Raw genomic sequence first — 23,830 nt, 5'->3', positions numbered from 1 at the left:
GAGAAAAAAGGGGGGTCCCAAAACGTGTTTTTAACATTGAGTTTTCCATAGGGCGGTTGGACTCACTTTTAGCTCGAACGGCTGAATGGATTTCCACAAAACTTGGCAAAATTGTAGGGACTGGTAGCCCGATGTGCCTTTGCTATATCTCAAGATATATGCTTCAGTGGTTTTTACGAAAATTAACTTTGAAAAATATATATTGGGCTACATTGGGCTATATATATGTTAGAGCCCAAATGTAGCCCAATGTAGCCCACAGATGGCCACCAGAGACAAAAAAAACAAATGTAGCCCAAATATCAGCCAGATGTAGCCCAACTATAGCCCAATGACAGATTGTCTCAGAGTGTTCTAAAGAACAACTAGAACGCTAACAGTCTTACTTATGACAAAAGTATGGCACACCTGAAGTCATCTTGATTGGATTAAAGTGGTAACACTTAATACATTTAATTTGAAAAGGAACAAAATGAGGGGTTTAATTTTGCCATAGAAATGTTATTGGAAAGGGGCGACCAATTCGGTCCCCCCGAACGTATGGTCGGGTGCCCTGATCCCCCCGGGAAGCCATTTTGGGCGGGGGGCGTGTCCCGGCTGGTATGCCCGAAGCGGCGTAGCCGGGGCGCGCTTTTTCCCACCCAAGAGGGGTTGTCCTAGACACCTACACCGTTGGCCACGCCCTGAAGGCGTACCAGAGGAGGGTACACGCCCTCCCGAAGAGGAATAAAAGGAGCAACAATTCAAAGAAGCATCCTCTTGTTCCTGTGCTTGGAAGCTGCACCTCCGCGTTGCACGTGAGCCCTCGACGGAACAAGGAGCCAATTTTGAGAACTTGTAATTTTTGTGTTTCTCTTTCAGCGAATAACCGACGACAATGCCTGGCAAGAAGGTCGGAAAGAAGGTTGGGACCGATCAAAAGCTTCGCATGCTGGTTAAGGACATGGCGAACATGAAGAAACAGATGGCGGCAATGAACAATATGGGCAGACCGAAGAAGGTCATCGGACCAGCATTGCCGGGAGTAGTCCCCGCAGGGAGAGGTAAAAGGGCCAGGAATGGGGCGGCAGGGGGGGAAGCCCCAGTTCCCGAGTCACCCCGGCAAGCCTGGTTAGTCCAGTGGAGGCCCCCCTTCCGATCCCGGACGCGGGACAACCGATCCCCGTGGTAGTTACGCCCAATAATGAGGGGGATATGCCTCCGGAGTTGGCCGCCCAGTTGGCCGCATGGCTGGGAAGAAATACGAAGGGTACTACGGCGCCAGGAGACAAGGCCGAAGAGGCCAGGTTACTAATGAAGCAGTTGCGGCAATCGGGAGATGCTGCGAAGGCGAATCTCCCTATTGTTTCCTCCCAGGTTCCCTCGGAACGACCGGCGTCTGGCGTTGGAACATCAGCAGGATCAGCCGCCGATTCGGGTAAGCAGCTGTTGCCGATGGCAGGGGAGGGGTCGTTGCCCTCGAGGAGGGAAAGGGTGGTCCAACATATTCCGCTGGCCACGAAAGAAATGATTTGGGCTGATAAATATGTGAATATGTTTTCTCTATTAACAGACCACCACAAAATAGAGCATGTCAAAAGTCAGAAGGACTTGTTGCACCCGAGCGTATGGCGCGCAAAAATGGCGGCATTCAGGGTGGATGAGACGATTGCCAATTGGGGCAGGGCATTTGCGATGTTCACTGCGATCATGGGGGAGCGTAAGCCTGAAGTGTTGACTGAATTGGCCTGCTACCAGACACGTATAATGGGTTTCTATGAGACATATGAAGGCAATCAATGGTTGGGTTATGATAGCAAGTTTCGTAAGTCCAAGGAGCACGACTCATCTCTGACGTGGGATTGTTTCGACTCCATCTCGTGGCAGAAGCAGCTCATGCCGGGCACGACGAAGTCGTCTTCGCTTGGCGGGAATGGGGCGGAGCCCGCCCGCCATTATGCGGCGGCGCCCTTTCGAGCAAGCACCAATAGTGACCATCAATCAAGGAATGGTGGGAATTCGGGTAGGAAAGGGGTCTGTTGGAGCTTCAACAGAGGCAAGTGCACGAGGCCACAAGGGTCATGTAAGTTCAGGCATGAGTGTGCGGGGTGCGGACAATCGTCACACCCTGAGAGTTCGTGCAGAGCCAAGAATGGTGATACAGGGGGTAGAGGAGGGTCCAAACAGGTCTAACATCGACCGGGGGGCACCACTACCTACCGCCGTAGACATCATGGCAATGATCCCTTGGCTGAATGAATACCCTGATCATGTCTCCGCTGGGGTGTTGTGAGACGGTTTCTTGTATGGTTTCCACATCCCGGCGGGGGATTTTCGGGGGCAATCGCTGTGTAAAAACCAATTATCGGTTCAGCAGAATACGGCGGTGGTGCAGGCTAAGATTGCAAAGGAGGTGGCCCGTGGCCGGGTTGCTGGCCCATACGGGCGACCGCCAGTCGCTAACTTCATTTGTTCACCGTTGGGAGTAGTTCCCAAGAAGGACCCAGGTGAGTTTAGGTTGATCCATAACTTGTCGGCTCAGAAGGGTCTCTCGGTGAATGATGCGATTGACCCAGGAGTTTGTTCGGTGCGGTATGCATCCTTCGATGAGGCCGTCGCCATGTTGAATCGCCTGGGGCACGGAGCGCTGATGGCCAAATCGGATATTGAGTCAGCGTTCCGGTTGCTCCCGGTACACCCTCAGGATCAGCGTCTGCTAGGTTTTGTGTTTCAAGGACGCTACTACATGGATAAATGTATGCCAATGGGTTGCTCCATCTCTTGTGCTTATTTTGAAAAATTCAGTGGTTTTTTGCAATGGGCGTTCACCAGAGCTACGGGTTATAAGCAGGTTATGCATTACCTTGATGATTTCTTGTTCTTGGGGTCAGCCGGTGACACGGAATGTGCACAGGCGTTAATGAAATTTTGCGATCTCATGAAACGATTCGGCGTGCCATTGGCACCGGGGAAGACTGTGGGGCCATCTACTTCACTTGAGTTTCTTGGAATTGAGCTCGATTCAGTGGAGGGATGCTTCCGTCTGCCCAGGGAGAAAGTAAAGAAATTTAGGGCCTCTCTAGAATTGCGTATCAGCAAAGAAAAGGTTACTCTTCATCAGTTGCAACAAGCAGTGGGCCAGCTTAACTTTGCCCTTAGAGTGATACCTATGGCTCGCCCCTTTTCCCGCTCTATTGCACAAGCCATGGTCGGTCTCAAGGAAGGGCACCACCGCACAAGACTGTCTGTAGAGGTTCGCCAGGATATGCGCATATGGTTGGCATTTCTGGCGGATTTCAACCGTCGTGTCGTGTGGAACAAGCCACCAGTCTCCTTCGAGGAGCTGGGTTTATGGACCGATTCGGCGGGGAGCGTGGAATTTGGCGCCATCTTCGGTAATCGATGGTCGGCACAAACATGGCCGACGTGGTGGCACGACAGTGGGCTCACAGGTAACATTGGGTTTCTTGAGCTGTTCCCCATTTTTGTGGCCTTAAAGACATGGCCGGATGGGTTTCGAGATCGCACTGTAGTGTTTTGGTCCGACAACATGACTGTGGTTGAATGTATCAATAATCAAGCAGCACGCTGCAGATGGATTTTGAGATTACTGAAGGAAATTGTTCTACTGTGTTTGGGGTTGAACGTCCACTTTAGGGCAAAGCACGTGCCGGGTGTACTGAACCAGGCGGCTGATGCACTATCTCGTTCCCACATGCAGGCCTTCAGGGGTTATCTTCCTTCCGCGGACTTGGTGGCGGCACCATTTCCCGAAGCTCTCTGGTCACTCGGTGCCCCGGATTACAGGACCTCATGGGAGCAAGTCTAGCGCCCAGGACAAGGAAGGCATACGAAGGGGCGTTCCGTTCCTATTGGTCATTTTTGGGTACAGCTAGGGGGGATCATTGGGGGCAGGAAGAATATGTCCTGAAGTTCCTAGTGTCACTCCCCCAGGCAGGCCGATCAGCGGCAACGGCCAATATGCACCGGGCCGCCATTGCCTTCATGGCGCAGGCGCATGGCATCAAGGACCCCACATCATCCTTTCTAGTAAAGAAGGCGCTGCGTGGTTGGCAACGGCTCGAGGGTCGTAGAAGGGACGTAAGGCGCCCGATCGGGCTAGAGAGATTATCCCTGTTAATGTCCGTACTCCCTGCGACATGTTCATCCCAGTCAGAGGCAGTACTGTTCCGGGCCGCTTTTGCATTAGCATTCCATGGGACTATGCGGGTTAGCGAGCTGGTAGCAAAGAACAAGCAGGATACGGAGGGAGGTTTGTGTCGAGAACACATTCTGATCAATGGTGATTCAATGGTAGTCACAATAGCCAGGTCCAAAACCGATCAGGGGGCTATCGGGGACAGTGTAGTGGTCCAGCGCATTCAAGGGTCCCACACGTGCCCGGTCAAATGCGTGGAGGCATATTTGGCGCAAAGGGCAGTATCGTGGGGGGGAAGCTTGCTGAGACACAACGACGCCACCCCGCTGACTAGGTTTCAGTTTCAGCGGGTGCTAACAATGGCAATCGCGGCAGCGGGCTTGGACCCGAGCGATTTTGGGACCCATTCCTTCCGGATAGGGGCTGCTACAGAGGCTACAGCCAGGGGGCTGAGTGTTGAAAAAGTGAAACAATTGGGGCGTTGGTCCTCCAGCTGTTATAAAAGGTATGTGCGGTTGCACATGTTGTGAAGCCAATGTCATGCGCTCATGCTTCTTCTTTCTGTTTGGTTTACAGTTTTGCGAGCAGGCTTTGCGGGGCGGACTGTGCAGTTGACCCGACACCTGGGGACCAGCGGTCAAAGATCACCGGCTGAGGAAAGAGTGGTGTAGGTCGTTGGCCACTCATACGTGTGGCGTGCTGGGGACGTATTCAAAGCAGGTGACATGATTCACGTGGCTGGGGAATACGGGTACAGGGTGACCTTCCACGGAAGGGGCGGGCTCTGTATTGACCAATTTCAATGTTTTATGGAGGGACTGTTAGGGCGGACAAGGTCACCGCCGATTGTAATCATAGTACACCTGGGGGGAAATGATTTGGTGTCCATTGGTCGACGAGCACTGCTCGAGCGAATTCTAAGCACTGTGAGTTGGTTGGCGAGAAGGGTTCCAGGGTGCGTGATAGCATGGTCACACATGATTCCCAGGAAGGTGTGGCGGGGGGCCCTCTCTGTGACAGCTCTGAAGCATTCGGTTAAGAAAGTCAATAACAAACTTAGTAGGTTGTTTCGTTCAGGACAGTTGCATTGTATTCCGCATGGATGTATTCGGGGGGGCCACATGTATCTCGAAGATGGGGTCCATTTGTCCCGGGAGGGGAACGTCTTACTCATAGGAGACTTCATAGCATGGTTAAGGGGTTTGTGAGTTCATGACCTTTAGTAGGAGTTTGTGGGGGGTCCGGATAGCTGGTCAACTATCCGGCCTGTGGCGGTAAGGTCATGATCGGTGAGCAGTAATTGGAAGATCCCTAGAGGTGGGGCGCCACCCATTATGGATGTATTAGAGATTTGTTAAGTTAGCCAATAAACATCGCAATGGATAAATGAAAATTGTACATGATATGAAACTGTTATTTTAATGTTTTAATTTTTGTTTCATATTTTAATAAATACGGTAGGATCGAAAGACAAGAGGTGGAAATAAACGAAGGGGGAAATGAATGAAAGGGGGCAAGGTAGACCCCTCCTGACCCCCTAGGATTGATGTGGGGGCTATTAAAGGGCCCCGCGGGGCAAAAAAATAAAATCATTTTTTTTTGGATTTTTCGCGGTGGAAGCGTGTTACGCGAACCGGGTAGCTCACCGGTAGCGTAAAAGGAGTCCGCCATCTTGTGTTTCGGACGAATTTAGTCACAAGATGGAGGATAAACAATGTTGGGAATGGGTATAAGGGGGCACGGGAGACATATCCTGACCCCCTAGGTTTTCTAAGGGTGGCTGAGGAGGCCCATATATGTAAAAAAAACACCTTTTTTTTCAAATATTCACACGGTTAGCGCCCGGTCCGCGCACCGGGTAGCGTTCCGGAAAGCGTAACAAGGGGAACACCAAGGGAAATAGTAAAATAATATTTTAGAGTGCTTTGAGGTAGGGTAGCTCTGAATAGAGCTGTTGTGTTGTGTGGGTGATGTAAGTACCAACATGTAGGTACCAATGAAGAGTCTAAAATTCAATGTACACCGTCTCCTCTGTAGATATTTTGTATGTTCTAATATGGGTTATCTAAATGTAAATGTGTGGAAAAGCACTTCATGCTTTAAAGCAATTGTATTTTTGAACTAATTGTTCTTTCCTCTTAGTCCTCCTCTTTGTTTTTTTTCCCCCACACTCTTCTTCAGCATGATAGTTGATAAATTCGTGCCCTCCAAAAATTCATATACATAAAAAAATTATATTAAATACATATAAAATATATTTGTCCTTTAGAAAGAAGAATACATTTTACAGCTTTTGATATTTGCTATTAAAAAACCATTGAAATTCACTGAAAAAAACATAGGTTATAGACCATAGATAGTTAGGAATTAGCATTTACAAAACCTTGAAAATTCACTGAAAAAACCATAGGTTATAGACCATATATAGTTAGGAATTAGCATTTACAATACCTTATTTTACTCACACAAAACCATTGAAATTCGCATATATAGTTAGTTGCACTAACTATATATCGCGCACCCGCAATCCACTGCTGATCATGTCACATATTACATCATTCATGACATGGTCAGTGACATCACTGATGACATCACTGATGACATCTCAAATGACATCACTGATGACAACATCCAGTAACTGTATGTTTCTTTAAAGTTAAAATATGTCTTACATATTGAAGAATGAGTGGATGTATAAGTGTCTGGATGAAGGATTTAGTAGGTGCATGACTGACTGTATATGAGTGAGTGATTAAATGTGTCTCACTGAGTGCATGGGTTAGTGACTAAACTGTCTTAATCTGTGCATCATTATGTCTGTTGTTCTGTAAACTGCTGCATGTGTTGATCAGTAGCTATATGAGTAACTATATTGATTATTGATTGGTTGCCCAAGTATTTGTATGGGAGACTGAGTGTGTGTGTGGGTGGCTGGGAGGTGTATGACTCTGTGCATAGATGTGTGAGCAGTTGATTCACTAGATGTATGGGTTCAAAAGTGCATGTGGAAACAGCTGTATGGGTGGTTGACTGTGTGCATGAGTGTATTGGTGAGTGAATGGATATCTCAGTGCTACATGTCAAAGTAAGTACATATGTAAAACACAGTACATGTGAGAGTTGACATATATAAATAACTGTGCATAAGAGCCAGTGAATGTGTGAGTGGCTGTATGGATCATTGTGAACTTGTATCAGGGATTGTATAAAAGAGTAAATATGTGTTAGTATATGTTTGAATAAGTAAGGTGTGTATAACTGTATAGTTGAGGAAATTGAGGTGTGATTGATTCTTTGCATGACTGACTAGGTGTGTGAGTAACTCCATGGATGAGTGACAGTCTGTGAATGTCTGTTTACACTGAGTGTATCTAAGGTTATATTAGAGTCTGAAGAGGTTCATCGTATTATCACATGAATGATGTCATCAGTGATGTGATCAGTAATGTCAAATGAGATGTCATCAGTGATGTCATCAGTGATGTCATTTGAGATGTCATCAGTGATGTCATCAGTGATGTCATTTGAGATGTCATCAGTGATGTCACTGACCATGTCATGAATGATGTAATATGTCACATGATCAGCAGTGGATTGCGGGTGCGCGATATATAGTTAGTGCAACTAACTATATATGCGAATTTCAATGGTTTTGTGTGAATAAAATAAGGTTTTGTAAATGCTAATTCCTAACTATATATGGTCTATAACCTATGGTTTTTTCAGTGAATATATATATATACAAAAAACAAATGAGGAGGAAAAATAGAGAGCTTGTTTGTCTCCCCTGGGTATAGATATCTAAACAAAGAGAACAAGCATAAAACTATGCTCTACAAAATACACATTTGGTGTTCGAATTAGATTATTGCATTACCAAACATTTCTTTTTGCATTTAAGACTCCTTGACAGAAAAACCATTTGTTTTTTTTAGAAGAACCCTCACCCACCAACCTAGTTGGTGGCATGCTTCATCATCGGTTCCCACCCAGAAGGCCGAGTGCCTTCCAGAGGTGGTTCGGTGCCTGATCACAGCGGAGCTGTTTTTTTTTGTTTTTTGTGAAAAGTGAATACTGTGATAGTGATAGATTAAAACAACCTACAGGATACCTAATCCTTTTAATATATGGTTTCTGGGGTAGGGGTAAACATTTAAATTGTTGGTGGATGTGAGTGAAACACCGGTCCCACACGTCTCGACAATTCTTGTGCAAAAGTGAGTTTATTGTGTGGTGGTCTATATGTTTCAGCCAAATATATTAATTAAAATGGCTTTCTTCAGGACCCGCTGCTCATAATGAATCCGGAGCTCACGTTGAACTAAGCACACAGGCTAAGCTGCGCAAAGGAATATCACTTACGGTTATTTACCGTCATAGTTTCTGTGCCTGTGAAGAAAAAGGTAAAGGGTACACAACTAATTCAAAATCAATAGAAGGTCTATATTGATGTGGAAGTAGCAATTATCAATGTATCATCAATTAGTGCAAAATTGGCTAATTGTCCATGCATGAAGAGGTTTTATGTGCAACACTTGTGGATCGCAAAGGTATTCGTCAGGTATACAATCATGCAGTGACTCTTTTCTGATCGCAAGCCATGGGTAATCAGTTTTGGAGAAATTGGAGTGATATATAGATCGAGGCAAAAGTAAAACTAAAGGTCTGGCTATATTGAATATTATAGTTTATCACCGTGATATGCCCTAAGTTATATTATCAAGGTTATTACAATGTCAAAAAATGCAGAGGCACCTACTTTCATCAGGAGAATTTTTCATGACATAGATCCTGAAGGGAGGCGGCACCTATAGTCGATGTTTTGAGGGAGCCGGTATTACTTTTTAGCAAAGGAAGCTGCCAACATGCAGCTCCCTTTGCCAAAAAGAAATTCTGCTTCGCTTCATGGAAGTGAGAGCAGTTTTCAGGCCTCCCTCCTGAGATCATTTTCGGCCCCTGGACCCCATCTCCTGGGGCATGGCAACTTCTATTTTTGTTTTTAAACTACATTTAAAGCCCCCTTCCTGAAGCTATTTTTGGCCCCAAAGACCCCATACCCTGGGGCCTGGCCATTTTGTTTTCTAACAAAATAAAAAGGGAGTGGGGCCGAGTGGCACCTCCTGGGCCAAACCGTCCAAGCCTTCTGAGGAAGCCAACATTGTTTTTGGGTAAAAGGAGCTGCTAACATGCAGCTCCCTTTACCCAAAAGCAATTTTGCTTCACTTCATGGAAGCAAGAGCAGTTTTCCTGCTCTCACGTACATGAAGCAAAGCAGATGTTTGCTACGGCAGGGCAGGAGCAGTGCTCCCTCCCTGCCATAGCAAACTACAATGTCCCGGGTATTTTTTTCTGGCGGGATTCATGGACCCTACTCTAATCCAGCCAATTCTTTTTTTTTAGATACAACTTTTTGGGGCCCTTGTCTAAAGTTTCCTATAGAAATGAACATGGAAAAAACGTGTTTTGTGACCCCCTTTTTTCTCTGCCCCGATTGATGAATCACTTGAAGAAATTTCAAAACAGGAGCTGGCCGGAGCACCCCATTATCTTTAAAAATTTCACAAAGATTCGTCAAACTGCACCAAAGATATTGGCAAAAGAAAAAGCACTTTTTGAATAGAAACAAGATCCTAACAATGACTACCTACTGGCGACCACCAGTAGTTAATATATATATATATATATACTATAAGTTCCATATAGACCTCCTGGTTCTCAGGCCAAAATCTTGTACACTTCAAATAAGGTTGAATTAAGTGTGAATACATCTTTTTCCTCTAAATTAATGTTATAATAATAGGAAAAATTGGTTTGAATTTTGATATAAATGATTGTGTATACCAGCAACATGATTGTGTTGCAATAAATGCATTTTATTGAAAAAAGAAAAATGAAAAAAAAATAAAAAAAATAAAAAAATACTAATGAAACATAGATGTCTTCCATATCTTTAATATGCTGTACCTTTCAAAAGAAAGGGCCCTATGGCGAGTGTAACTTTGGGAAAGGCTGGGATCAGCCAAAATGCGTCAGGGACCTGGAGCACTGTGAATAACAATAAAATAATTCATTCTTTCCCCGTCTGGAGTGCCCACTCTTTCTCATGTGTCGAGAGACTTGGAATGGATGTGTAGGTTGGAGCCATTCCAGCTGTGGTGCACCCATATGAAGGAGGATGTGATTGCGATTCGAAGTTTGGAAGGAGAAACCACTCTACGGGTGTTTGCTCTGTGCTACGTGCAATTCGCGTAGTAGGAAGTAGCGCAAACATTGCAAACTACGCGAGCGTAGCATAATACTCCACCCAGGGTTATATAAATGGCAGTGTTCGCAAAAAAACTTCCATTGGAAGAAACAATGGGCCTCCCTGGTGGATCCTGTAGACCATTATGCACTGTGGGTAATAAATAAAACAATGAAATTCTCGGATATTCAGATTTTAAGAAATTGTATACATCCTGTTCCAAAACCGTTTCATCATACCATCTTTTAAGTTGTACCTAATAAGTATCTACACTAGTTCTATACTCATTCATGGTTATCACCTCATTACAAATCACATCCCCCAGTTGTCTCATGGCTTCCTAGTGATATAAATCTGCATCCATCACAACCACATTACCTCCTTTATCACTTATCTTGATAATAATAGAGGTATCATTCTTCAAGGATCGTAACATTTTCCTACATTCCACCATTAGATTATCTGTATAAGACCCCACCAGATTTTCTCAGCCTCATCAAATCTTTGATTAGCATTTCGTGGAACACATCCAAATTGTCATGTACAGTTAGGGGAATAGAATGTGATTTCATTTTAAAACCACTCCCACTGGCTGATCTATTATCAATCCTCATATTTTCCATTATATGTTCCATGTCAACATGGGAATCCTCTCCCTCACTCTCATTGTACAAAGTCTCCAAAGCATGCAATCCCTCTGCTTCCCCAATCAGCCGCTCACAAGATGGTACATTTCTTATATAGGAATAGTGGATTGGCTTTTGGTTTTATGTATTTTAATACATTTTAACAGTAATAGGAAATCATGATTTTACCTCCTTGGTGGCTAGACACTTTTGTGATCAGCATGAGAGTGACCCGTGATTACTGAACTACTTTGTAGTAGACAGAGATGTCCCGAATATAAGAGGAGAGAATATGGTAAATAATTTGAGGCGCCTTGAGTCTAGGTATATCTTAAACCTACATACAAAATTTCCAGCTGGTTTAAAAAAAGGATGAAGAGTTAGAAGTGCATCTGGGTTGACTACTGATAATTTAATGTTGTCTTCTCCATATGCCATCTTGGAGTAGTCTATATCTGTTTTATTGAGTAGATATATAGATCAGGAGACCTAAACTGCCCACATTATGTAACTGCTTTGCCAGCAGCACCTCTCGTTTGATGTTATTGATGTATTTATTGATCAAATGAATAGCTTGATATGATGAATTTACGTTATTAATATTTTGTAGCCATATGTTCTTGAGTATTTATACCCTAGGGAGAAAAAACAACTATTTTTGATACAACTTATGACATATTTAATTAATTAATTTTAGTATATATTAATTATCTGTTGGGAGTGGTTTTACCCTTAGGCATTGGATAGGATTTGTATATATACATATGTATTTATTTACCAAAGCTGTAAAGATTCATATCAATTTCATCTTGAATATACATTTTAATTATCAATTTGAGGAAATGACTTGCAGCTAGCGACTTGGTAGAAGATGGTCTCCAAAAGATCACCAAGTAACGGAAACAATTGAAGTCAGAGGATAGTAAATCAGGAGCACTGGCCAAAGATACTATGAGATCCATCTAGACCTCCTGGTTCCCAGGCCAAAATCTTGTACACTTCAAATAAGGTTGAAATAAGTGTGAAGACATCTTTTTCCTGTAAATGAATTTTTATAGGAACTATTGGTTTACATTTTTATATAAATGATTATGTTTATAACATCATCATGATTCTGTTACACTAAATGCATTTTATTGAAAAAGAAACATGAAAAAAAAAATCCTGAAAAAAGACTAATGAAACATAGATGTCTTCCATCTATGATATGATGTACCTTTCAAAAGAAAGGGCCATATCACTAGTGTAACTTTGAGAAAGGCTGGGATAAGCCGAAACGCGTCAGGGAACTGGAACACGGTGCAGCAGAGAGGCCAGCTCCTTCCCACACTCTACGATATAAACTTGTGATCAAGGAGAGAGGACAGTCTCTGTTCATACCCTACTATGCACATCTGTTATCCTAGAGTGGAGGTCTCAGTGGAGGGAAACCCTTCCACACTCCCTTGTATGTGCATCTGTCACCTCTGAGAGAGGTCTTAGTGGAGAAGCCAGTCCTTCTGTACACCCGGTTATGGACCCTGTCATTCAAGTGAGAGGTATCAGTTAAAAGACCAATCTCTCCCACCACCCTACTACGTTCGTATCAGTTAAAGGACCAATCTCTCCCCACACCCTACTATGTTCATGTGTAAAGCAAGAGAGAGGAATGCACACTCACTCACACACCCCACACACAAACACACACACACATGGACAGAGATTACTTTCAATTGTAATGTAATTATTAATTAATTTTCTCCAAACTTTTTATAGCTTTACAGCATGTACACAGATATCCTGGAATATTTACCTGGACCTCACAAGAAAATACATGAAGTAATGTGCTGTCTTGAAAAATTTGTTGAAAGAAGAGTGAAAATTAATCAAGAAACATTGGATCCAAATTCTCCTCGTGACTATATTGACTGCTTCCTCATAAAAATGAAGGAGGTAAGAAAGCTATGGAGTTTGCATTTATAAGGCAATAGTAATACAACATGAAATGAGAGTGAATATAGAAGGATAACAAGTGTGCACATGTATTTCAAATACATTTCTCAAAGTAAAACATATAACGTTAGTTCTGTCCTTTCTTAGTCTCAAATCTCCTGTTAGGCATTTTGGTAAGCTCACTGTTAACTATGCAGGTATCTGAACACTAGGAGACAAAACGAATTATGACACAGAAACAAGAGTTCTGTTCATAAGGCCCAGTCTACAAACCTTTACCAAAAAGCAGCATGGGCTACGTTGTAGGCTGTCTCACCAGAAAGGTCTTTCAAAGTTTAAAAGCACTTCCATTGGACCAAGTCCAATTGAATCTGGTCACAGACAGAAGGCATGCATTGATAGAGCAGACCATGTGGCCCAGAACATAAAGAAAGAAATTGTTCCTGAGATACATTGGACCGGAGTGATAAAATGCTCAATGAACGTGTCCGAGGGATTTTAAAAGATCCTTTCTACACTGGGTTCCAATGCAATTAATCCAATGCAGTGGAAGAAGAGGTGTGCCAGGGAAGACTTAGAGCAAATTTAGCTGCAACATTTTGGATGGTTTGGAGTATTTTCAGTAGGTCCAATGATACACCAAGGAAGAGATAATCAAAGTCGTTCAGATGACTCCCAATTTTCTCCTGGACTGCAACTTGGTAAGCTGCCATTAGAAGGATTTGTAGAATGTGCCTCCAAGCCTGTAACATCAGGAAGCATGTGGAAAACAGATAATTAAATTGTCTTTTCAAGGGAAGATCCACCTCAAAATAGTATCCCACAGTTTTGACAGACTTCTCTGTGTCAGGAGGCTCAGAACAGTATTTAGGCCGGAGATTGGATAGAGAGGGTCTCAAAAGTTGGTTAGGGTCAATCCAAAGACCCTTCATTTTATCAGAATTAAACTTTTTTTGCTATTAATGATTTGTATTGTTTTTTAGCCAAACCAAGCAGGTACATACATTAGTGAAACGATGTTCAGGCAATAATCGTATGGGCACCATCTTAAGAAAATCATGAAGAGGGCATTAACCCCAGGGTATCTAACACTGAAGTGACTGCCTAAATAGAAAACACAGTTCAGTTACACAGAAAGAATGCAGCCTAAATTCAAGTGAAATTATATAACGTTTCCGTATGCTGGCCACCCCTAGATTTAGCGTGTAGGGAGGACTGACTTTATGCAACGTATTCTCATCAGTAAACAAAAATGTTGTTAAATGATTACAGAGGTTCTATATGTTATAATGTGGTACGAATGCACCACAAACAAGCGTAGATACAATACCACACAGCTCCAAAAGAGCGGACAACGTTAGGCCTAAACTGCTCACAACTTTAATCAAGATTTAAGGCCTGTTCCCCCACAACACCAATAGAGACTGTTATATATAAACAAAGCAATACACCAACTACACTCGATTTGAAATAAAAATATTAAAAAAACACCAGTTACAACTACCAATCTATCGTAAATCAAGTGAACATTTACATGGTTATCAAATCAGGATTATCATGCGTGAGAGGTAAGAAATTAAAGAACAGAAAGATACAAGGTTATTTAAACAAATTCCTTCGTACAGACGGATAGCAAACATACACTTACAAAAGGGCATGTCCCAGTAAATCTCCCTCGCTAGAACAATTTTTTTAACCTTGCGATAAATGTGTTTCCCTTCGCTCTAAAAGTTGAAAGCCGTCCAAAAAAGACAGGAACACTCACAGGCAGGAGGGCTAGCTGCAGATAGCGGTTCTGGGGGCAGTGCAGGCTCTGACAAGATGGCGTCCCAGAGCAAAACAAGCAGAATAAAAAGGGAGCCCCCGCACCCCAACACTCTCTTGCTAGTTAACCCCCTCTAAACATGTGGAGGTCCTTTGTAGACCCGTAGACTACTTCAGCTGGCTGCTGACTCTAAGGGGGAGCACGGCTATATCTCGGAGCAGAGTGGCTACAAAAACAAGGGTCACATCTTACCTTCCCCCCAGAGCTCCTGAAATTGGACTCCTGGTTGTCGGCCTGTAATTCGACGGCGAAAGCACCAAAGATGAGCATACCCACCGCCAGAAATTACTTTAATACAATGAATTCTGTGTGGGGATTTTAATGTGAACATTGGGAATTTAGCAAATAATAAATTGCCCCAGAATTATAACGGCCGTAAACCTAAGGTTTATAGGGCAGTATCCCATCTGATGGACAGTCATGACTTACTGGATGTATGGGATATGTTGAGACAGAACCATAACGGCTTTACCTACTATTCCTATCCCCATAATACGTATGCCCGATTAGATTACATCATGACATCGTTACAGAAATTGGCCCTAATAGACATAATTAAATCCCCTAAAACCATTTCGACCACAATGCGCTTACTCTTTTCTTTGATTTGGATAGTTTTAAAAGACCTAATATCCAATGGTCATTTGACCGCAAGCTCCTTGTTAACCCAGAATATATAGACCAGATAACATCATGGGCCCAATCCTTCTTTGATTGCAATCAATATAGCGAACCTAGATTTACTGTCTGGGACTGTTTTAAGGCGGCAATGAGGGGGGAGACTATATCGTACGTAGCTAAACGCAAAAAAACTCAAGATAGTATCAACACTCAGCTTAATCTGGAACTCACTAACCTTGAAACGCTACACGCTAGTCAGATTCAGCAAGGAATATCAACTTCTGATACACTACAAAAGTTATTGATTTTAAAAACAGAAATTAATAGCTCGTTAACTCAAAAAGCGGCGGAAATATATTGAGCTAATAAAAATAAAATCTATGAATCAGGAGAAAATGTAGGGAGACAGTTAGCCCTTAAAACCCGACAAAAGCAAACATACAAGAAAATAAAGCATATTGAATATGAGGGACAACAATACACTTTCACTCAAGACAGCGTAGGTGTGTTTCAAAAATACTATCAAAATCTTTATCAAAGAGAAAATGAACACCAGCCTACCAGAGATACGAAAACCTTTCTCAATGAGTGGCTGCTTGAATCAGAATCAACTAGAAAAATTGATCAAGCAGTTAAGGAAGATCTCGAAAAAGAAATCACAACTACAGAGCTAGAGATTGCACTATCGGACCTCGCTAACGGGAAGGCTGCTGGTCCTGACAAGATCCCTTTACACTTATATAAGGCTTTGGGCAAGCAGATACTACCCTACCTATTAGACCTGTTTCTGGGGGTGCAATACCACTCAAAATCACCAGACTCCTGGAAAAATACCAACATAGCGATATTCCCTAAAAAGGGGAAACCCCCTCAGTTTCCATCATCATACAGGCCTATCTCCCTCATAAACTCTAACTCAAAGCTATATGCTAAGATTCTTGCAAATCGGCTGAGTAGGGTCATCGAACATCTTGTATCCCCGTGGCAGCATGGCTTTATTCCCGGGCGGGGCACGACTGATCATACCCGCAGAGTCATTTCCCTATTTGACATCATGGGCGCCGCGGGGGTAAAATGTCGATGATTCTACTCGATGCCGAAAAGGCATTTGACCGTGTATCTTGGCAGTTCTTATGGGACATTATGGAATTCAACAATTTTGGACCTGGCTTTATTAAAGCCATAAAAGCTTTGTACATCAATCCAAGGGCTAAACTTTCCATTGGTGGCTCAGAGTCAGAGTTTGTTGAGGTACAAAGAGGCACTAGGCAGGGATGCCCATGCTCCCCGATATTATTCCCCCTAGTAATTAATCCTTTAATTTTAAAGCTTCTTACCTCCCCTCAAATACAACCAGTTAAGGTGGGCCCCTACTGAACTAAAATTCTGGCATACGCCGATGATATCGCCGTGCTTACAACCAATCCGGCTGACGCAGTGGTAGAAATAGAGCAAATAACCCAGGTTTTCGGATCCTACTCTGGCTATTCCCTAAATAGGGATAAAACCATGGTTCTCTGTACAAATAACATCACATATGACAGCCCCTATAAGGTTAAAAATGCAATTTATCTTGGTGTAAATATATCTCCTGAAATGAAAGATATCAATCGGCTTAACTATGACCCTTTGATCAATTTAGTAAAAACTGACCTCAAGAGGGTAGACAATCTACATCTTTCTATAATAGGGAGGGCGAATTATATTAAAATGAGCATATTCCCGAGAATACTCTATTTGTTCCGGGCCATACCACTGATGGCTGACGGTAGCACTATTAAAATTCTAGATTCCACTATATCTAAATTCTTATGGAACTATGGGAAAATTAGGAGAGCGCTACCGTTACTGACCCTTCCTCTACATAGAGGTGGCCTTGGTATCCCGAATTTGACATTCTATCTTTGGGCGACACTACTTCAGCAAATGGGCCCACTTTTTAATGCCAAACCTTCCACTCCGTCTAATATAGATTTGTGTATCCCTTCTATTTTTTAACTTGGACTAGGCGCTAGGTGCCAAGGATTATTCTTGAGACAAGTTGAAGCATCATATTATAAAAAGATCAAATTCAAGGTGATTAGCGACTCATAGAAAATATGGAAACTTGCCTCTAAACATCTAGGCATTCCTAAAATCACTAAATACACCTCCTTATGGCATAGTAAGATCCTACCAGTTTGTTTAAAGGATAGTATTTCTAGGAATTGGGAGAATCTTGGCATTCATACACTAGGTCACTTATTTGGACAAGATGTTACCCCATCTTTTGAAGGGTTACAGCAGAGATTCGATATTCCATCCACAGACTATTTAAAATACTTTCAAGTGTTTACCAGTATCCGTAACTCTAAATTCAACATTAATTTAGAGATTTTTCATTTTTTTTCTATTATCGGGAAACGGGCTACCAGGATAGGAACCCTATATGATATACTCTCCGAATTCTCTGCTGATGATTTAGATAGTGTCGAGCGATCTTGGGCACTAAAACTTGGAAACCCAGATGTGGACATTGACTATTCCCTAACCCTCTCAGCAACATTATTTTTAGCCCCCAATCTTAAAGCGCAATACTACAAAACTATTTACAATCTTTATTTTACCCCGTTTAAGCTTTTCACATGAGGATTGCGGGCAGACGATTGCTGCCCAAGATGTGGACAGGGACAAGCAAATCTAATCCACATGTCTGCTGAATGTCCTAAGCTAGATACTTTACAAACTATGATTGGAGGATTTTGGGCTCAAGTTTTTGGTCGGAACCTCAGCTCCTCCACCACTTTATATCTTTTGGGTCATGATGAATCCTTAGGCTATAGTATGGAGGAACGTAGGATTGTCTTTTTAGGCACCGCCGTCTTTCATATTATACTGGCTGCCCGGTGGAAATATCCTACTGCACCCACTTCCAGATGTGGCTTAGTCGATTTCTTGCCACATACAAGCAGGAGGTAGCTATATATAGTACAAGAGGTAGAAAATCTAGAGCTCTCGTCACCCAGATTTGGGCCCCAATTTCGGATTGGTACTCCAATGCAAGACTTTCTTCCTGATGTGAGGTTAATTGATATGATGTTATAAATTTATATAATTTTTTATTTTGTTTCTTCTGCTGAATCGCTGTTTTTTGGTGCTCACCTGTATTGGTTATTATTGTTTTCCTGTTTTTTGTGTACTTGTTATTGGTATATTGGTATATATATATTTTCTCTACCGAATTTTCTGATGTATTATCATTATATTACGTTGTTACTCTTTTGTAATGAAAATTCTTAATTACTACTGATCATGCTCAATAAAAAACTTAAAAAAAATAAAAATAAAAAAAAAAGTCCCAGCAATCTGATTTACATGTACACCCCCTCGTGGGAATTAACATCCACTCATAAACAGGCTGGTATGTGTTATAAGGTTGTGTATGGGCCGTGTTAATTGAGGGGCATTTCAAAATTGCTTAATCCAGCCGATCGATGCTTTCTGAGCCTGGCTGTTAGCGCTGCACTCCGCTGACTCTTCTAATTAAAGACAGCCTTGCGTGAGAGGTCTCCTTTACGACGCTGCATTCCTCACTCAGGACTACAATAGTGAAACAATGGCATTTAAAACATAGCTTAGAGCAATATTTTGATGCACAAAATGCAAAGTTGATTTTGGGAAAGGAAGAGCCTACAAATGTAACCATATTGCATAGAAAAGTATTTCTGTGCCTCTCCACGCCTTACATAGCATCAGTTTGGGGCGGCAGAGGTAGTCGAAAGACAATTAGGTACTAATGTACTAGATGAAGCAGTATTTCTAAGCTTCCCTTCTCTCTGAGCAGAAATGTGGGCACCGGTACTCATTGAATCACAAATTGAGCACTGTTTGGGGTATTAATGCAGGATTCTGCGTGGGGCTCTAAGTAAACCAGCCACTCTTTATTACTATTACATATTTTAACGTTAAACATTTTATCGGCGTCTGGCGGATGAATATGCGAGTAGTGTCTGCACAAAGAGGTAGCAGTAGCAAACTGAAACACAGTGCCTTTGTCACTTTTTCTTTAATCCCAACGGAGCGGCAAGGGTAAATCACAACTATGCTTGGCTTGGTTGCTTAAAACAAAGTAAAGTGGGAGCGAGGGGCTAGGGAGAAGGGCGAGGATCGGTTGAAAATAGAAGCTGCAAGTGCTTGTGTTTGCAGCTGATCCTTGTTAGCTTGCAAGTACTTAGCCGCTGAAAACACAAACACAATTTAAAATAAATAAACACACACCTTTTCCCCTGCTAGACTGAAAGTGGTGACGGCAGGTCTGAGGCAGTTGCAGGAGCAATGACTATCAGCGCTACCGGAGGAGACGCAGCGCCATGTGTGCTGCAGACAGATGGGGACAGACTAAGGATTAATTTGGCCAACACGGGAAATGGAAGGGTGGGGCTAAAACAGCACAGAAAAAGATACCCTCAAGCCTAAAACTACTGCGCCCCATTAATAAATGCAAATGAGAAGTGAAGGGCGGGGCCAAAGCAAGAGGTTGGAAGTAAATGGTAGTTGGTCAATGGAACAATGGAAGCAAAACGGAAGTGACTTTACGGACCACCAGGCAATCAAATATATACATAAAAAGAGCAATGCCAGATTTAACCAATGGCAAGCTAAAAAAACATATATACACACAATGGGTGGAGTTTCGCCACTACTACTAATTACTCAATGCCTCGTAGCACATGCGCTGCCCTATACGAGACCTAAAAAGAAACAAAAGGAAAATAAAAAAATACATACAACAGCTTGTGAGAAAGACATACATCATAAATGCTTGTCATATGATTGTATCTGCACAATGAACAATAGATTATCATGCTTGGTATTCTAGACAGCGCAGAGTTAATGTACAGTATTATCTGAGGGCTCATCTGTTGACAAGACTAGATAGAATTATCCTTTCACCGTAGGACAGTTTATGAGAAGAGGAGCTCAGTATGGTTCTGCTTGAAGCCACATTGCTCTGCTGTCTGGAATTGCTTAAGAACTCCCAGTCTCTACCACGGAGAGGCCTGTAAACAACTCATTTACGCCACCCAAATCATATTTTGGGCATAACAAATCTTGTTAGGTAAGAAAACAACTTGAGAAATCTCTTGCACACCATGTGAAAGCCTAATGCTATTATGCTTTTTATTAAGCAACACGTATGCCAATGTACACATCAATATAAGAAATATAAGCATATTGTCAAAATATATGATGAATGTAACACAACATTGTTTCACAATAATGAGAAATTAATGCATCAACTGTTGCAAGTTAATATGGTCTTATTTGAAATAAGGACTCAATAAACAGCTAAGCAAAGACATGCTGACGTGGGGGGCTCCTAAGAGTAATAAAAAAAATATATATAAGGAGTTCTTATCTTGTTGAACGTGTGTTTTATTGCTAATTCCAAAGCTCAGGTCATGCAATTTAATATTTGTTTTTTATCAACCCAAGGAAAAGGATAACCCTGAAACAGAATTCCACATGTCACAATTGGTCAAGAGTGTACTGAGTCTGTTCTTAGCGGGCACCGAAACAGTCAGCACAACTTTAAGATATGCCTTTCTTCTTCTTCTCAAGTATCCTGAAATCAGAGGTACTATATTTAAGGCTGCATAATACACATCAATTGCAAGCTTTGTTTACATTACATGGTTAAAGAGATGTTACCCTTGAGCATTCCTTTTAATCTCAGTTCACTGTTATCACACATCATTATATTGGACTCTCAAACTTTCAGTTGGGTGGTGTTCACAGCTCAGTTACCAATGAGCCTATTTACACAACACAAAACAACGCCTTTCTTTTACCATTAATTATGTCATCAAATGTCAGTTTTCTCAGTATAGAGAATTCACTAAAATGTGCATCAACACAATTATATGAATACTTGTTTTTTTTAATTCATATAACTTATGAAATATGAAAATAATAAATCACGCTGTTCTCTATGCCAGATGTGTATATGTCAGAAAGGCTTTAATATTGCATAATATGTTGTTTGTCTGCTGTTTATGTGATGTCATATGATAATCTAGGATTGTGGTAAAGGAGGTCATTTTTAAATTCTCTTTTTATAAAAAAGCCCAGATGCTTGCATTGTTTAGCCCTTTGTCTGGGCTTTTTGTTTTGGTGTAAACAATGTTAATTGTTCAAAAGTAACAAATTACAGGTGTTTTGCAATCCCTGATAAAGAACTAGCACAATAAATACAACACCTTGGCCTGAAATTGTATCTGCAACAAGGAAACAAAAAGCACCTCAAGGTCCCCATTGCACTAAACACTTCTGCTTAAATCACGTCACCTCCCTGTTTCCTTTCCAGCCAAAGCAAACCTCCATTGTCTCAGCTACACACCCCAGCACCCATACATTAAGGTTTCCAGTCTTAGTACACCCTACTGAAGCATCGGAGTATGATGTACCTCATGAACATCAAAAAAGACTCCAAAACGATGTTTTTATGCTATCCAGAACTCAAATAAGATGGTTGAACAGTTCCTGGCTGTTTCAAGAATTTGTCTCACACATCTTCAGACTGTAGCATGTTGTCCTTCAGTTTATAGATGGAATATTTAAAGGTTGCCAACTCATGCATTTGGAAAGGGTGTTAGAGTTCCAGAGGCACAGTATATCTATTTTAGCCACTGAAGGGCCATGGCTACCCAGCAGTGAGTGGCAGAGGTGGGAAATCTGTCATGTCATGTAAAATCATCACACAGTGTGGCCCATGTTCCTCTACAATGGTCAGGACCTCTGAGCAGATCTCATCTCAAATTGTGTTTGTATCCTGGGACAGTACCTTAAAATGACAACACTATCCCCTCTTCCCTCCCGCACCTACAACTCGCCTAGCACGTATGTCCCCTCTCTGTAATGTGTAGGATCTCTAATGCCATCTTTGTAAGATTGCTTAATAGGAACGTTTAAACCAGTGCTAATGCAGAGGAGTGTCGCTTCACTATTCCGCAGCAGGAAACATAAAATGATAATAACTTGCAATATTTTCATGTTATGTTTCCTTCTGCTGCTGCAGCTTTATATGCAGGGCTACTCTGAGGACTCTTAAGTGCACATGACTGTTTGGTCAGTCCTCTCAGGCCACCCAAAAAAGTCATGCACACTTCTCATATTCTCCATGCAGGCTGTATTACTGTCTGCATGGAGGACATGCCCAGGCCCTCATTCCCTGGCTGAGTGCTGATCCACGGCGCTCAGACCAATCACAATGCAGCATTGGCTATCGGGAGCCTGGGAGGCAGGTGCTTCCTGCTGCTGTCTTTATCCTGCTGCAGGACTGGAGCAGAAAGAAGAGGACGGAGGAGAGGCGGCAGCCGTCCGTCCATCACAGGTAAGTGTTTTTTAAGTCCTCCCGCTCCTCCTGCCCCCGCCTCACCACCTGGTAGTAGCCTCTACTGATTTTAACCGGACCGCTCTCAAACCGATCGCCGACAGATCATTGGATTGTGAGCCTCCCCTCCTTCCACTGTTTAACTAAGGAAGTCTGGGCTGAGAAAGACCATCGACAATATTGATGTAAAACCCTGATACTGTACCCTGAAATTCTTTCCAGATCTGTATATTGTGCACTATTGGCGATTTCTGAAGTGGTATGCAGAGTCCCCCTCAAAGTTGGATGGAGACAATGAGCCAGTTGTAAGTAACACCAGCGTTAGGCTTTCGGTACAGCATACTCCAGTTGAAACATGGGTTTAAGGGAGTCTGTATCTTTAAGGGAGTCTAAAGCAAAGTTTTCATTGTCAACCCATAAGGGCATGAATATTTCCAGGTTACCTATTTGTAATGCAGTATCATTCCAAACATGCGCTGCCCTGTTTATAGAAGCACAGGATTTGTGTAGGAACATGAGCTCTCCTTTGGGCACAGCAGGAGGCTGAAAGTATGGGGTGTCCGTCCCAGCTGCCACTTCCCTGTGCCATGTAGTACATGCCCAGTAGATGGTTCATATTTGTGAGCTCTCTCCCTATCATGACCCAAGTGGGTGTTTCCATGTATTGAGGGAGAAAATATGCAGCTGGTGCCAGTTGTTGGGCAAGAGAGTAAGTTTCCATGTAAGGTAGTTGTATTCCCCCCTTATTAATGAAAGCATACAGATTTGCCCCCCTGAGTCATGGTTGCTGCCTATCCAACACAATGGAACTAAGGGTAGCATTTAATGTGGGAAGTGGTGCTTGGGGCTTTTGTAAAGGTAGCATGCCAAGCGCATCATTAAACAGGGGTGCTGAATTAATTTTAAAGATCTGCAACCGTCCACACTTGCCGGGGAAGATCACCACGTGAGATCTGTTGTCATTTTATAACTAAGGGGCTCTATGTTCTCATTCACCACATTAACAAGTCCAGTATTTATGTAAATACCAAAGTACTTCAGGTGTGAAAATTTCCATTAAAAGTGGATATTG

The 23,830-nt window shown here is 42.5% G+C and overlaps 1 protein-coding gene across 1 annotated transcript in view; it reads left to right on the top strand.

Annotated features, from left to right (window-relative positions):
- Positions 1-23,830, top strand: part of LOC147712641 (cytochrome P450 2G1-like) — a 566,383-nt gene that overhangs the window by 364,668 nt on the left and 177,885 nt on the right. Inside the window, exons 5-6 of the mRNA XM_086923336.1 lie at positions 12,764-12,940; positions 20,862-21,003. Coding sequence (XP_086779462.1) covers positions 12,764-12,940; positions 20,862-21,003 — 319 coding nt within the window. The remainder of the gene's footprint in view (positions 1-12,763; positions 12,941-20,861; positions 21,004-23,830) is intronic.

This window comes from Lissotriton vulgaris, chromosome 5 (genome assembly GCF_964263255.1).
Source record: "Lissotriton vulgaris chromosome 5, aLisVul1.2, whole genome shotgun sequence".
Lineage (NCBI taxonomy): Eukaryota > Metazoa > Chordata > Amphibia > Caudata > Salamandridae > Lissotriton > Lissotriton vulgaris.
Note: the sequence above shows the minus strand (reverse complement) of the source record. Positions and strands in the feature narration are given on the sequence as shown.